At 48.1% G+C, this 15,689-nt stretch overlaps 5 protein-coding genes across 5 annotated transcripts; 3 read left to right on the forward strand and 2 right to left on the reverse strand.

Moving 5' to 3' along the window:
• On the reverse strand, positions 1–911 carry BABINDRAFT_101476 (uncharacterized protein; the record flags this gene model as incomplete). Its single annotated transcript, XM_019126691.1, has 1 exon — positions 1–911. A coding segment is annotated over exon 1 (563 nt), but the record flags the coding sequence as incomplete, so codon positions are not given.
• A 790-nt stretch (positions 912–1,701) lies between these two features.
• On the forward strand, positions 1,702–2,076 carry BABINDRAFT_163665 (uncharacterized protein). The gene has a single exon (XM_019130036.1). The coding sequence runs from the start codon at positions 1,859–1,861 to the stop codon at positions 2,027–2,029; it is 171 nt and encodes a 56-aa protein (XP_018982481.1). The 5' UTR covers positions 1,702–1,858; the 3' UTR covers positions 2,030–2,076.
• Positions 2,077–6,799: 4,723 nt separating this feature from the next.
• BABINDRAFT_10308 (nucleoside transmembrane transporter) lies at positions 6,800–8,083 on the forward strand (the record flags this gene model as incomplete). The annotated part of the gene is made up of 1 exon (XM_019126716.1): positions 6,800–8,083. One exon carries the CDS (start codon positions 6,800–6,802, stop codon positions 8,081–8,083), a length of 1,284 nt encoding a protein of 427 aa, XP_018982482.1.
• Positions 8,084–8,915: 832 nt separating this feature from the next.
• BABINDRAFT_10309 (molybdopterin synthase catalytic subunit) lies at positions 8,916–9,425 on the reverse strand (the record flags this gene model as incomplete). The annotated part of the gene is made up of 1 exon (XM_019126717.1): positions 8,916–9,425. One exon carries the CDS (start codon positions 9,423–9,425, stop codon positions 8,916–8,918), a length of 510 nt encoding a protein of 169 aa, XP_018982483.1.
• Positions 9,426–9,957: 532 nt separating this feature from the next.
• Positions 9,958–14,878, forward strand: MYO2 (myosin 2). The gene has a single exon (XM_019130037.1). It carries the CDS (start codon positions 10,177–10,179, stop codon positions 14,794–14,796), a length of 4,620 nt encoding a protein of 1,539 aa, XP_018982484.1. The 5' UTR covers positions 9,958–10,176; the 3' UTR covers positions 14,797–14,878.
• The last annotated feature ends 811 nt before the right edge of the window (positions 14,879–15,689 follow it).

The following is a 15,689-nucleotide window of genomic DNA, read 5'->3' on the forward strand; positions in this document are numbered from 1 at the left end:
GAAGAGGAAGCGGCCTCAGATGAAGAAACTGGCTCAGAAGAGGAAGCGGCCTCAGATGAAGAAACTGGCTCAGAAGAGGAAGCGGCCTCAGATGAGGAAACTGGCTCAGAAGAGGAAGCGGCCTCAGATGAGGAAACTGGCTCGGACGAGGAAGCCGGTTCGGAAGATGACTCGGAGCTGAGAGAGCATGTCGTGGACGTAACAGTGATCGTGGAGGTGATCTCACTTTCAGAGGCGCTAGAGGCAAGCACAGAAGAAGGTATAACCGAACTGGAGGAGCAAGTTGTAGAAGTAACCATGATGGTAGATGTCACCACACTCGCAGAACAAGTGGTAGAGGTGATGAGGATGGTCGAGGTGACGACGCTGGGGTTAGAGGAACCCGAAAGGGCTCTCTTTTCCACGTCATAGTAAATTGGAGCGATGGTAGTCTCGGCAGTAGCGACATCAACAAGGACAGCCTGCGCTCCATTGACTGGAGCACCAGCAGACGCTGTAATATTGGATGCGACCAAGCCGATCCCCACGAGAAAAGTACTCAAAGAGCGTCTTGAGAGTAACATTCTGGACTGAGGTCTGGTCAGAGCTTAAGAATACCTAGTGTTTGAACTGGCTTTGGGATGGTTATTTCAAACGAACGGTACTAAGGTTTGTTCCGGACAACGATAGGTAATCGAAGATTTAGATAAGTCCCGTTAGAGCGTGCAACTGTAGGTGTGGTTCTTAAATGGCCAAAAGGTGAAGAGGATAAAGAAGCCGACGCGAAGCGGGTGGAAGGGCGGACGGTTTTATTCTAGCTTGCCCTCTTCTGATGAAAACATCAAACCCATTGCTAGGTACAACACGCGAGACCGCGTGGCTAGAACAGGGAACCAGTTAGCGATAGATCTGCGGTCTGTTGCTGCACCGGGGGGTACTGAAACTGTTTAATCCATGGCAAAAACCTTAGGTCACTAGGGCATCCTTGCCCATGTAAGCATAGAGGGTAGCACAGATTTGTACATGACAGTAGGGATTAACAATCAGAATGATCGTCGTCTAAGGAACGATCGTGGCACATATTTAGGCCCATTCATGTAGTCATCTGTGCAGGACTTCAGATTCAGGCTCATCTTGCCTATATTATGTGCAGGATATTTCATTAGCGCCCAGCTTATGGCTGCGTCTCTGCAGGACTTGGTTGCAGTGAAATTGTTGCCCTGGTTAACGGTGGTACCCTGCTGAGGCGGTCTAATGCGAAATCCCGCGCAGGCCAGGAGCAGAAGGAAGGTAGTAGAGAGAGAGAGAAAGAAAGAGGGAGTCTGTAATTATGGAAACTCGTAAGTAATTGGTAGACTACTGCGCACCTTAGCGTCGAGGCGAGATAAAGTGATCCCTGCAACGTTGAATACTCTAGTTCGATAAATACATGAAAGAGACTCAATAGGATCACCCTGGAGGCTGGGTCTATTGTAAGTGCATTGGTTCACAGTAAATGGCTGCGGTCGAAGTCTCAGAACAAACCACACTGCTTGAATCTCCGGCATCTTTTGACCCAAGCCGCTAATCCCCGTATGCCTGATCCTTGGTACCTCTAGTTGCATTAGCTTGCAGGGATTACTCTGCACCTGGTCGTATGCGCAAGCCAGCGTCACCTCATCTCTTCCCTTGCTGGAATACACTTTCACCGGGATAAAGTTAGTGGAGCCTAGGAGGTGTTACCGCCTCTACCCTCACGTCTAACCCCCCGGATGGAGATGTGTAAAGCTACACTTGATTGCTAGCCTTCGTAAATAACCTTTCAGGATTTGAAATTTGGCCAATTTAGGGCACTAGTTATACTTGGTTGTCACCCCCGATCCAGGCCATAACGGATAACATGCAAATTGACGCTGGCAAAAAGCCCAGAAAGGAAAAGGAGGTAAGAGTCTGGGCCGCTAATACGTATTTCGTAGAGTGCGTGTACTCGGCGATCTTGGGCCTGATGCACTTTGAGCGTCACAATCACACCTGTATTCCCCCATCCAAGCTGACAACTTCCCGGGTTTAAAAAAGGTGCATCTCTCCTGAGGAGGTGTCGCGTTGGCGAGGAAGGGTGACGTTCTTATCTGTAGATCCTAACGAAAAATACAACGAAGTTGAAGGAATCTACTCTAGTCTGTATAAAGCCAGCAGTATTATTGGCGAGGCCTAGCGACTAAACCTTGTTTCCCGTTATCACTGTAGCTCTTTTGCGTCACTAGTCACGTCTTTCCAGTGGGTATGTAAACCTGGCAAGAATTCATGTCATTGGGCAAATTCCAACTCTGGGACTTAGAACTCAGATATTGCATATTTCGTATTTCATCGGAGAAGCTTTGGCCTGATATGTTCAGGGTTTATTGATTGCTAGACACCTATATGAGTAGTGCGGCTAGTGCAGGCATCGGCCTCGCGCCGAAATTTTACAACCCTGTTGTGTACCGGGATTAAAGTGTAAATGGGGAGACTGCGGGGATCGAACTACTGCAGCTACGTATATATCTAGAACTGCGGCATACGCCTGGCGATACTAGCTTTCAGGGTATAATACTAGCACTGCCACTTTGTCTGTCAATACTATTCGAGGACCGCGCTCCGATGTCACGTAGAATTCTCGTTTTCTACTGCACGACGAGATAGATAACTGTAGACAATACGCGTCTGTATTTCTTTTTCCACTGACAATATTCCTACGCTTCAAGCTTTTGTCTTATATAGATGAGGGTAAACCCTAAACAGCAGCCAGGATTATGAATCCATGCATCTACTAGATCTCCGATGGAGATGCCTAAACTTTATGGTAACGTGGGTCTGCGAACTCACCATGTCAATCTGCTGGGGAACTGTTGGATGAGTACTCACAATGAGCAACCTGTTAGCCCGCTGCATATCTCTGATGAGAAGACCCAGAGATTTGGTGGGACCAACCACACCTGATAATGTGATCTACGCCAGCCGGGAATTCGTGGAGGGTTAAATATTGTAATATATCACACCCTAGGGCATTTACCAGGATCGTCGACAGTATTGCGTACAGCCTTGGGTGATCGCTCTCGATGAAGGCTATTGGCAGACGTATCCGCTGTAGCAAGGTCCCAGGTTATATCTAGCAAGCTCTGTTCAGTAGAAAAACGGCACATCGATGACATCCCTTGGGGTAGACCCAATTAGGCGTAAACGCTTTTCCCAGTTCATGTTTTATATCAACGAAAGAAATTCTGGAAACACTTGAATTGCTTAATGATTCAATTGCCACTGGATTCGAGATGTCAAAATGAACTTAAACCCTACGCGTGCAGCAAAAAATATAGCTGCTGTATCGGAGCTATTACCTCTGAACGGGTGAAACTTAATTAGCGCGAATACTGGTTTACAGGATAAAACTGTTAATGGGTATCTTCTTTCATTACCAGGGAGGTGGCACTTCCTTGCTACACTATAGGATCCAATTATGACTGGTAGAGAGGTATAGACGCGAAGACAGAGTTGTTCTCGCACTACCCCAGCTTTCCAAACCATCAACTCCAGAGTGGTTCTAATGATACCTCCTCTGTACTGTCTTACAACGATGCATTAATCTCTCGAAACAGTTACTAGGATTTAGGAGTACACTCCAAATCCCAAATAGCTAAAGGAAATGTTTTCGCTGTGCCAAGACGTTGGAAAATATAGGCTATAAGGATCACCATAGGGGGGGGCTAAAAATATGAGATTCCTTCCGCAGCTTTCATGCCTGTACATGCTTTTATTTCGTAAGCCAATGTTCAAATTTCTAGGCGCGCAGAGATTCCGCTGGAAGTAAGTGTCACCTTACGAAAAACATGCATTCCGTGCAGTTATATGTGCCAGATGTCGCTTATACAATCACACGTCAGCAAAAATGTAACTGAAATAAGCCAGCGCCCGATATTTGCGAATCTGACTATACATGCATAGCAAATTCCGCTCCAGTTTCATCCATTACGTGATTACTCACGAATATACACCTTGCATAGCCAAAAAAAATACTGTATTCACATAGATTGCAGGTTCTCCATGTGCCCTTGCCAAGCGTATGTAGAATTTATGAGCATACTTATGCCAAAAATTTATATTTTGACCAAACTTTTGAAAATAACTATGTTTTACGGTTAAAATATAGAGGCATATATTTCTGCAAGTATTTCCCTGAATATTTATTTAACTATATAATGAATAATATATTTATTTAACTATATAGTAAATTATATACTTACAATAGAGAAAATTACCTATACCCAAATTTATAGACAATACTAGTAAGCTCTTATCCCCAATCCTTTAAACCATACACTATCTACCAATAAAGACTAATAACCCTCGTTTGGGAATACCCTATACGAGTACAACGGGGTCTGACAGCACAGGGAGTAATACTCTGTATGTGCCTATAAATGGATATAGAAGTTGGAAAATATGACACTATGGTAAATGCAGGATAGCATACGGGCGTAGAACTTTTGGTTATAACATTCTAAAGCTGAATGCCCTTCTGGAAGAGAATTGTATGAAGGACGCAGGAAAACACTAATATAAGTTGTGTTGTGTGGACATTACAGCATGCGTGCAGGGTACAGAAAACAATCACAGACACCCTCTTGCTCCCTTAACCACTTGGAATTACGTTACTTCATTGATTTGAACCGGTGAATCGGATGAGTGTGTGTATTCAGGCCCCAGCGGGACACTATCAGCAGTTATTTTTTCTTTCTAAAGCGAAATTCCTCTCGCATTCTTTCCTACTGAATCAAATAAGAAGGCTGGGCTAACTGACTTTTCGTATGACACCCCTATTCTGCTGTATAACGAATGCAAACATGTGATGCAGATGAAACTTCTGGAAGGTCCTGTATATGCAACGTAGTATGCCTTCTAGATACAGTCTACAGAGGGCTGTCCAGGTGCGTTCAAGCGAGGCGGTTAGCTGCATAAGATGTTGACGCAAACGTACCCAAGACTTTTATTTTCATTTTCCGATAACTGAATCTCGCTGGCGCACTGAATGACTAGTGAACATGCTATTATGAGACTGGAAAGTGTATTCGGCTTCGGTATAGCCGCCTCAGCACTAAAACAGATATGGGTCTATGAACAATATAGCGCACCAGATCTAAACCGTTCCACATACATATGCAGTGTACAGACCAAGGTCTCTCGTCGACACCCTACTTCAGTACCCCGCTGGCTATTATAGGCTAACGCGTACCGTCTATAGTCACGTATCTGCTATTTTGAATGGTGCGGCATAAAATTTTTTTCTTTAGATTTTTGGACTCCTTAACGCCACCACTCGGAGACCGAGATTTAGGCATGGTGATGTCACCATTTACTGCCTGAATAGGCTAGCGGGTTTTCCAATTTCAATGTTTGGAGCTTCCAAAATTCTAGAAACAGATAACTAGATGTGAAAGGTTTAACCCGTTGTACGAATTGTACCATTCGGCAGAAAATACATATTCTCGATGCTTTCTCGCCAAGTCCCCGTGAGAGATAGTCGCCCAGGGGCCATCCATTCCGTGTTATACAAACTGCGATCCTTACTCATATGTATTGTTATTGAGAGGTATCTTATCTAGTTACAATTACTGATGAACCACAATACTCTCTTGTGTTGTGATATAAACGCGGTACAGTTTCTAGAACACTTAACCAGGCCAAGGCAGTACCCAGTCTTGTGTTTGCGACCAAGCCCCCTTTTGACTAACACAGGGATCGTTCTTCCTAGACCGGCATACACTAGTACTAAGCGAATTCCAAACCTTGCGTCGAATATGGCTCAATTTTTACTGTTGCATCACCCCGTGCAGATCCCAGTTTAGGTTGCATGGAGAGATGCTTAGACACTCCTTTATTAGGATCTTAGGCGTCGGCTCTACACCTCTGGGTTCTCGTACCATAGAGGTGGTTATTGTAAACCCGATATTCGCGCAAAAAGCCAGTACACCGATCCAAGAGCGCGATACGTGAAAATAACTACTGAATCATCCAAAGGGTTGTTGTGTCGGAAAGGACGGAGCTTGGTCGCTCACGTGAGCTCTTAGTCACTATGGACCAGGTGTAAGGATAAATTGCAGTTTGGCCTAAGTATTACTGCATGTAGACTTCGAGTTGGGTAAGGATCCACGGAGGATCATACGCTTGTAGCAATTGACCAATGACTGAGGTCAAGAGAGAATTCCCTTTGGAGGCTTCATGATATGCAAGACTGGCCCATAAAGATAGCCCAGGCTTGCTGTATTCGTAGCTGCACTTCGAAGTTCAATAAGCCACAAAAATAGGAGTGCTAGCCTGATCATCCACTGGCGACAGCTGCGGGCCAGTTGCGACTTGCTGAAACTCTTCTCACGTCTCGCAGGGATTGTTCTTGGCCAGACGCAATAGCAATTTGGCACCTGAAGTAACTTCCGGGCTCATACAAATCATTTTGGCAGTCCGGTTCGAGCTGGGTCGTGTCACCTGCTAACTTATCCTTTTTTTTTTCACACACATACCTTGACGTCACAGAGATTAAAGCTTGAGAATAACAACGGCTTCACTGACATACCGTAAATAGGGGCTAATGCCAAACTTTTCGATGGAGTCATAGGTTTAATATCCGAAAAGTCAATTCATTTTATTTCATAATAGAGAATCATGCTAGACTAACACCATTAGGCTCACCTTCTCACGGCTTACATCCGAACTATCAACCATTGGACAATCCAGTCCTGCAGTTAAGCCTATCAGCTAACCCAACCAGAATAAACACTATCAGCAGACGGCCTGATGAATACAGTACCACATGGATAGCAGGGACCCTCTTACCACCGACGATCCCCCGCGGAAACGCTGGTTTGGTCTCAAATACACCACGTTTCTTGTGTGTGGCATCGCGTTGCTCTGGCCATGGAACTGCTTCCTCAGCGCCTCCGCCTATTACGGCGAACGTTTCAAGGCGCACGCGTTTCTATCTGCTAACTACTCCTCCACCATGATGACCGTCTCGACAATTACCTCGATGGTGGGGAACGTAGTGCTTGCGAGGCGCCAGACGAAAGACTACGCTCTGCGCCTCGTCCGAGGCCAGGTGCTCGCCATTATTGTTTTTTTCGTCATGGCGTTCACGTGTGTAGCGTTTTTGCATGTTTCGCCCTTCTTTTTCTTCCCCTTTTTGATGGTGATGGTTTTTGTCTCGTCCGTGGCGACTTGTGTGGCCCAGAACGGGTGCATGGCCTTGGTCAACGTCATGGGCCCGCTCTATGCGAACGCAGTGATGGTTGGCCAGGCGGTGGCGGGTGTGTTGCCATCGATAGCATTAATCCTTTCGATTTTGCTCGTGGAAAAGTCAAACAAGCCTGTAGCCGAAGAACCAGAGGCAAACTGGGGTTTGTTCCTCTACTTTATCGCGTCCTGTGTGGTTTCTGGGGCATCGATCGTTCTATTCAAGGTGTCCGCCACCGATTCAGGATATGCGAATGCCGATGAGGCGAATGTGGAGGAACATTCCAGCTTCGAGCTTGATTCGGATGAAAGCCCGGGCATTAGTAGGCTGATCCCCCTCATGTTCCTATGGTATCGATTGAAATACATAGTGCTCTCGATTCTGCTCACGTTCTGTGTGACGTTGGCATTCCCCGTGTTTGCGTCTACCGTGGAGTCTGTGCGCGCAGACAGTGCTTGGCGGGTGTTTTCCAAGCAGATCTTCATTCCCATGGCGTATTTGGTGTGGAACATGGGCGATTTGGCCGGTAGAGTTGCGTGTGTGCTTCCGGTCTTTTGCGTAAAGGCACCAGCGATGTTGATGGCTTACTCCCTCGCGCGCTTGGCCTTTATTCCGTTGCTTTTCATGTGCAATGTTAAGAATCGTGGCGCTTGGGTCCACTCGGATCTCTTCTACATGGCGCTCCAGTTTCTTTTCGGTTTCTCCAACGGCCAGTTGTCGTCTCTGTGCTTTATGAGTGTCGGAACCTACTTCCAGAATGATGATGAAAAGGCCGCCGCCGGGGGCTTCAGCACGATTTTTTTGAGTGCCGGGCTCGCCACGGGCAGCTTGCTTAGCTACGTGATTGTGTATTTGATCCACTAGCTTACGGAAGTTTGAAGAGAATTTAAAATGAGATCAAAGAGTGAAAATTCAACACTAGACTCATTTAACATTGAGTGAATTGCTCCACGAATCTGATAAATCTCCATATAATATTATGGCGTATTTTACCTACTAACGGTATTAGTACGGGATATAGATTAAAAGGAAAAGCATTGATTTTGGGTTTATTCGACATTCATACAATGACATTAAAGTGCATGGGGGACAGTCGTTGACGTGCGAAGTTTTGTGCAATATATTTCCTTTCAATCGTACAATATGTTGTGGCTATAGCGCTAAATTCTAGGTTTGGCCCAGGAAAGTCTTAAAAATAGCTGATTAAAATTTTCAACCAAACTTGAAGGGAAAATCGCCACACCACACACAGGGTTAGGGAGTTTATGTGTACAGTATTCATTTTTAGAATTTAGACATAGCTGTAAAGGATCTATAAATCATAACAGTTTCTAAACCCCCGGCTTATAAAGTTGTAAGCCACAGAACCTCGTTTAGATACTTATCCTTACCACTTGGATTGAGCATTGGGGAGATTTATAAACCCCGTGTCTTAAGTGGGTGGGGCAACTCTATTGATCGTGCCATTTCTCGTGGCCACGCCTTTAAAGGCTGTGTTTGAAACCCAGTTCCACCAACCAGCGCTCTAGATCGTGCGTCACCCCTAACTTCCAATTTAGGCCCTTATACTGACGCCATCAGATTCTGTCCACCTTCGGATGAAATTTCTAGAGGCCCTGCTTCCTTCCGTTGAGAACCGCATCTGTACTCGAACCTCCACCTTCATCCCCATTACGCTGACCATCCACGGTATGTTTCATACAGCCTTCCTCTGAGTCTGGTTCGCCTTCCACTCAGAATGCCCGTCTTCATACACCTCATTTTTCCATATCTCCGTCTTTGCCTTGATTAGTTCGAGCAAATACTCCGCTGCAGCCCAGCCCTCCTGCCTGTGGGAACTACTAAGCGCAATCAAAATGCTGTCCTCCATGATTCCCACTTCGCCAAGCCTATGGACTACAAAAATTCGGTGAATGCAGTGCTCCAGCTGGTTAAATCTCGCAAACGTCTGAGCGGCTGCCTGGAAGAGCGACCGCAGCGCTAACGCTTTGTGTGCCTCATAAACCAATGCTTTAACCACGGCTGTGTTGGACGGGTTGGGATCCGCCCGAGTGATGCCATTAAACGTCACGACCGCCCCCGCTAGCGGGGTTTTGGCAAAATCTATCGCCTCTTGGATAGAAAGGGGGTCCGTAGTGAGAAGCACTCGGATATTTGGCGTGTCATGGTCATATACCCACCTGGTTTGGCTGGAATTCTGGATCATATCAACGGGGGCTTTTTTTGACAACGGCACTGAAATATATTCTGGCACTGGGATTTATTCTGGCCTTGAGCCGATTTCTGAATCTCTGAGGTCTTAACGATGCCAACCTTTGTAGAAGTGTTGAATCAAAGCCTTAATCTGAGGCCTGAAGCTTCTATCTTTAAACGCAGGATGATATACCCTGTATGCACACGGTGTCCGCTCCGCTTATGTCCAACCAGATAGCCCTAACAATGTCGGTTATCCGTCAAAACTGGAGCTCCCTAGAACTATCCGTTCAACTCTGAAAGTCCCAGATAATTGGTCTATTTCCCGGCGTGGAACTTGTAGGTCGATATCCCGTCAATCCCACCTATACCTGACATGGTCTCGAGTTTAGTCACGTGCGTGCGCGAAGATGGAAGTTTCAAACGTGTTTAAGGCCAAGGCTCAAGCCCCCACCCGACCCCCATATCCGAACGGTCGGTAATTTTCTGGCCCATCTGAAACCCTTCCTCTCTGAGCGACGAACCAAAAATATCAACCAGCCAGCCTCTCGGCCAGCCTCCGCTCTCTTCTGGCCGTAATTCCCAATTGGGTATCCTGCACACGTCTCTCGTCGCGTGTCCGCCTCTCGAGCGCCCAAAAATCTTGTTGATTATTTTACGTGTTCGATCTGCTCCCAGCACAAACCCACGGATCTTGCCTTGGTTTGATTTAACTACTGATTTTTCATAAGCACCACATTTATCTCATTCTCTAAATTCCAGTTATGTCCTCATACGAAGTCGGCACCCAGTGCTGGTACCCCGACGAGACGCTCGGCTGGATTGGTGTGGAGATTACGTCGCACAAACGCGAGGGCGGCAAGACAATGTTAGGCCTCAAAAGCGAGGCCGATGGCAGCTCGCTCACCGTTTCAACCGCTGGCCCGCTTGACGATACTAATAGCGACCTCCCGTTGCTCAGAAATCCGCCGATTTTGGAAGCCGCCGAGGACTTGACCTCTTTATCGTACCTCAACGAGCCGGCGGTGTTGCATGCGATCAAGGTGCGGTATTCGCAGATGAACATCTACACGTATTCGGGTATCGTGTTAATCGCCACGAACCCGTTCCAGCGGGTCGATCAGTTATATTCCCCGGATATCATCCAGTCTTATTCGGGTAAGCGCCGCGGCGAGTTGGAACCGCACTTGTTCGCCATCGCCGAGGAGGCCTACCGCTGCATGAAGACCGACGGCGAGAACCAGACCATCGTCGTTTCCGGGGAGTCCGGGGCCGGGAAGACCGTTTCCGCCAAGTACATCATGCGCTACTTTGCCTCCGTCAAAGAGCTCGACTCGGCCGTCGGCTCACACACCCCCACGGACATGTCCGACACCGAGAAGCAGATTCTTGCAACCAACCCCATCATGGAGGCTTTTGGTAACGCCAAGACCACCAGAAACGACAACTCCTCGCGGTTCGGGAAGTACTTGGAGATCTTGTTCGACAAGGGAACCAACATCATCGGGGCACGAATCAGAACCTACTTGTTGGAGCGTTCCAGACTCGTGTTCCAGCCGAAGATTGAGCGGAACTACCACATCTTCTACCAGCTTATCGCCGGTGCCACCGCTGAGGAGAGAGAAAAGTTCTCCTTGGCCAAGGTCGAGGACTACTACTATCTCAACCAGGGCGGGGAGGCGAGGATTGCCGGGATCGACGACGTGGCAGAGTTCAAGATCACCAACGAAGCTCTTTCGATGATCGGGATCAAGGATGACCAGCAGTTTGAGATCTACCAGATTCTTGCAGCGTTGTTGCACATGGGTAACATCGAAATCACCGCCACCAGAAACGACGCCCATTTGTCGTCCGAAGACCCGGACTTGATCAAGGCGTGTGATCTCTTGGGCATTGACGCGTACAACTTCAGCAAGTGGATCGTCAAGAAGCAGATCACCACCAGATCCGAGAAGATCATCTCCAACTTGAGCCACAAACAGGCGATCGTTGCCAGAGACTCGGTCGCCAAGTACATTTACTCCGCCTTATTCGACTGGTTGGTTGAGTACGTCAACATAGATTTGTGTCCAGAGGAGGTGGTGGCCCACGTGGCGTCCTTCATTGGGGTGCTCGACATTTACGGCTTTGAGCACTTCGAGAAGAACTCGTTCGAGCAGTTCTGCATCAACTACGCGAACGAAAAGTTACAGCAGGAGTTCAACCAGCACGTGTTCAAGCTCGAGCAGGAGGAGTACATCCGTGAGGAGATCGAGTGGTCCTTCATCGAGTTTGCCGACAACCAGCCGTGCATTGACTTGATCGAAAACAAGTTGGGGATTCTCGCGTTATTAGACGAAGAGTCCAGAATGCCCGCCGGCGCGGACGAGTCCTGGATTGAGAAGATGTACCTGACTTTGGACAAGGCGCCAACCAACGCTGTCTTCAAGAAGCCTAGATTCGGCAACACCAAGTTCATTGTCTCTCACTACGCTTTGGACGTTGCCTACGATGCTGAAGGGTTTATCGAGAAGAACAGAGACACCGTTAGCGAGGGTCATCTTGACACGTTAAAGGAGACGTCGAACTCCTTGTTGAAGGGAGTTTTGGCAACTATTGATCGAAATGCCGAGAAGTTGGAGACCGCCAAGGCTGCCGCCGCCGCCGCTGCGGGCCCGGGGAGACGGGTGGTGAACAAGAAGCCAACGTTGGGGTCCATCTTCAAGACCTCTTTGATCGAGTTGATGAAGACGATTGAGTCTACCAACGTCCACTACATCAGGTGTATCAAGCCGAACGAGGAGAAGAAGGCCTGGGAGTTTGACCCGTTGATGGTCTTGTCTCAGTTGCGTGCCTGCGGTGTGTTGGAGACCATCCGCATTTCGTGTGCTGGGTTCCCAACCCGGTGGACTTACGCGGAGTTTGCCGACCGTTACCACATTTTGGTCTCTAGCGAGATCTGGAACTCCGTTCTCAACGGCAGCGCGTCTGAAGACCAGATCCGCCTGTTGTGTAACAAGATCTTGGAGAAGTCAGTGGCCTCTAAGGAAACCTACCAGTTGGGTAACACCAAAATCTTCTTCAAGGCCGGTATGTTGGCTGTCCTCGAGAAGAAGAGGACGGACACCTTGCACAACGCGGCCGTGATGATCCAGAAGAACGTCCGCATGATTATCTACCGCAACCAGTATCTCCAGGCGAGAGCGTCAATCATCGACGCCCAGGCGTTGTTCCGTGGCTTTTCCGCCAGGGTTAGAGTCCAGAAGGCTATCGAGGAGCACGCCGCGACCAAGATTCAGACCGCCTCGAGGGGATTCCTCGCCCGGAAGCGCTTCAGCAGCACGCAGAGAAGCGTGGTTACCATTCAGTCCGCCATTCGTGGGATCCAGACCAGGCGCAATGTCACCAAGTTCCGCACTGAGAAATCGGCCGTGGCGTTGCAGCAGGCCTGGAGAAACTACACCGGCAGGCGCGACTTCAAGGCTATGGCCCGGGCCGCCCTCTACGTGCAGTGCTGTCTTCGTCGCCGTCTCGCGAAAATCGAGTTCCGCAAGCTCATGGCGGAGGCCAAGTCGGTCAACCGTTTGAAGGAGGTTTCCTACACGTTGGAAAACAAGGTGATTGAGTTGACCCAGTCGTTGTCGGCCAAGATCACCGAGAACAAGCTGTTGATCGCCCAGATCACCACCTTACAGGGCTCTCTTGCCGAGAGCGGTGAGTCCAGGGAGAAGTTGAAGGCCAGAGAGGCCGAGCTTAGCTCGCAGTTCGATTTGCAGAGCGCCCAGCACCTCCAGGAGACCGGCGCCATCAATGCCGACTTGGCGAGGGTCAGAGACGAGTTTGTCCAGGCAGAGGCTAAGATCCAGGAGTTGACGTCCGACCAGAACGCTTTGAAGGAGGAGGTCCGCAAGCACTTGGAGGAGTTGGAACAGGCCAAGGAAGAAATCGCCCAACGAAACGCGGTGGAGGGCGATTTGAAATCCACCATCTCCCAGTTGAAGGCCGAGCTCGCCATTTTGGCGGCTCAGGGCCCGGTGGCGAACGGCAGAGCTGACAAATCTCGCCTGGTGACCAACGGCCAGTGGAACGGCCAACCGGTGTCGATCATTCCTGTTTCCGGGAAGGAGGAAATCAACGCCAACTCCATTAACGAGGAGTTGTGGAACCTCTTGCAGGACTCCAAGTCGTTACACAAGGAGATTGTCGACGGGTTGTTGAAGGGGCTAAAGATCCCGCCTGCTGGTGTGGCTGCTGATTTGACGAGAAAGGAAGTCCTCTTCCCTGCCAGGATCATCATCATTATTCTCAGCGACATGTGGAGACTCGGTTTCACCAAGGAGAGCGAGGAGTTCTTGGGCGAAGTCTTGTCTGTGATCCAGGAAATTGTTTCGGCCTTGAAGGACGAGGATATCATTGCCCACGGCGCCTTCTGGTTGTCCAACACCCACGAGTTGTACTCCTTTGTCAGCTATGCCCAGTCCACCATCATTGAAAACGACGCCATCTCCAACGAGATGACCGAGCAGGAGTACGACGAGTACTTGCGCTTGGTGGCTGTCGTGAAAGAAGATTTTGAGTCTCTTTCGTTCAACATCTACAACATGTGGATGAAGAAGTTGGAGAAGGACTTAGAAAAGAAGGCCATCTCCGCAGTGGTGTTGTCCCAGTCTTTACCGGGCTTTATGGCGCCAGAATCCTCACCCTTTTTGGCTAAGGTGTTTTCCCAGGGCACTCAGTACAAGATGGACGACATATTGAGCTTCTTCAACGCGGTTTACTGGTCTATGAAAACGTACTTCATTGAGTCCGAGGTCATGAAGGAGGTGGTTGTGGAGTTATTGCGCTTTGTCGACGCCTTGTGTTTCAACGACTTGATCATGAGACGTAACTTCTTGTCGTGGAAGAGAGGTTTGCAGTTGAACTACAACGTCACCAGATTGGAGGAATGGTGCAAGGCTCACGACATTGATGACGGTTCCAGCTACTTGTCCCATCTCTTGCAAGCCGCCAAGCTTTTGCAGTTGAGAAAGAACACCACCGACGATATTGATATCATCTACGAGATTTGCTATGACTTGAAGCCGTCGCAGATTCAGAAGATAATCTCCCAATACCATGTGGCGGACTACGAAACCCCAATCGCGCCGGATGTTCTCAGAGCCGTGGCCGATAAGGTGAAGAGTCACGGCGGGAATGAGGATTACTTTGAGGCGTTGTCTCCAGAAGATCATTTTGAGGATCCATTCAGAAACATTCCGTTAAGACCGTTCTCCAGGGTGGAGGCGTACGTTCCGGCCTGGTTGAACTTGCCGATTATCCGCAGAATCATCGAGTTGGTTGCCAAGAACGCCAGTGTCCAGGACACAGCCGACGATGGTTACGAAGAGAGCCATCCGTTGAGCTAGAAGCCTGGTCGAAGGCTAGGGCCACCCGTCGCTACTAGATTACGTTTGTCCCGGGTACTCTTGCGGTGGAGAAACTGTAAACCACTCTTTGTATGATATCCTCTTTTTTGTTCATGTATTTTCGTATGGTTGTCTCATTACATATTCTAATGCAACCTTTAAGTGTTTAAAGCCTTTGGTTGTAGAAGCAAATACCCACACTATACAGACGGAATATTTTCCTGGAACTATCTTTTAATAAGTTCAAGCTCTGAGTTTACCACATACACTGTTGGATGGCGGAATTTCCGGAAAATTGGTTGACAGCCACTCGAAGAAATTTGAGTTTCAAAGTTGATGTCAACTCTACGCGTTTTCTTTCGTTTTAAGGAATGATATATCGACCCCCAGAGTGGTTATTGGATAAAACAACGGATATTACCTGACTGAATACTGACCAAGACAGGCGATTTAACTATTTTGAGCGCAAACACAATCGGGGGAACTCTCAGAGACAACCAGCTTTCAGGATGGCCAGAGTTATTGCGTAAAACTGGCCAAGTAATGACAAAAATCCAAGGCCAACAATATTTCATGGAGAATATAAAATGAACCTAGCCACTGTAGGGGAGAATGGATCAATATGAGGGTAAATAAGTAATATCCCAGAAATCTATTTCTGTTGGAAGACAATTAAATGAGACATGTTTACAATTGACCCTCGGAATAGCACACTATACATAAAGAGTCCATTACCAACCCTATGTTTGACCCGCAATATCTACAAAGATAGAACACAGGCAGGTCTCTCCTGTGCTCGAAGTAGAACCCCATATAAGGTTGGCTATCGGCTAGTTTTGCTGAGTTTAGAGCAACAACATTCAGGGTCCACCTAAAGACAAAACCAACTTAGA

This window comes from Babjeviella inositovora, assembly GCF_001661335.1.
Source record: "Babjeviella inositovora NRRL Y-12698 unplaced genomic scaffold BABINscaffold_17, whole genome shotgun sequence".
Taxonomy (NCBI): Eukaryota; Fungi; Ascomycota; class Pichiomycetes; order Serinales; genus Babjeviella; species Babjeviella inositovora.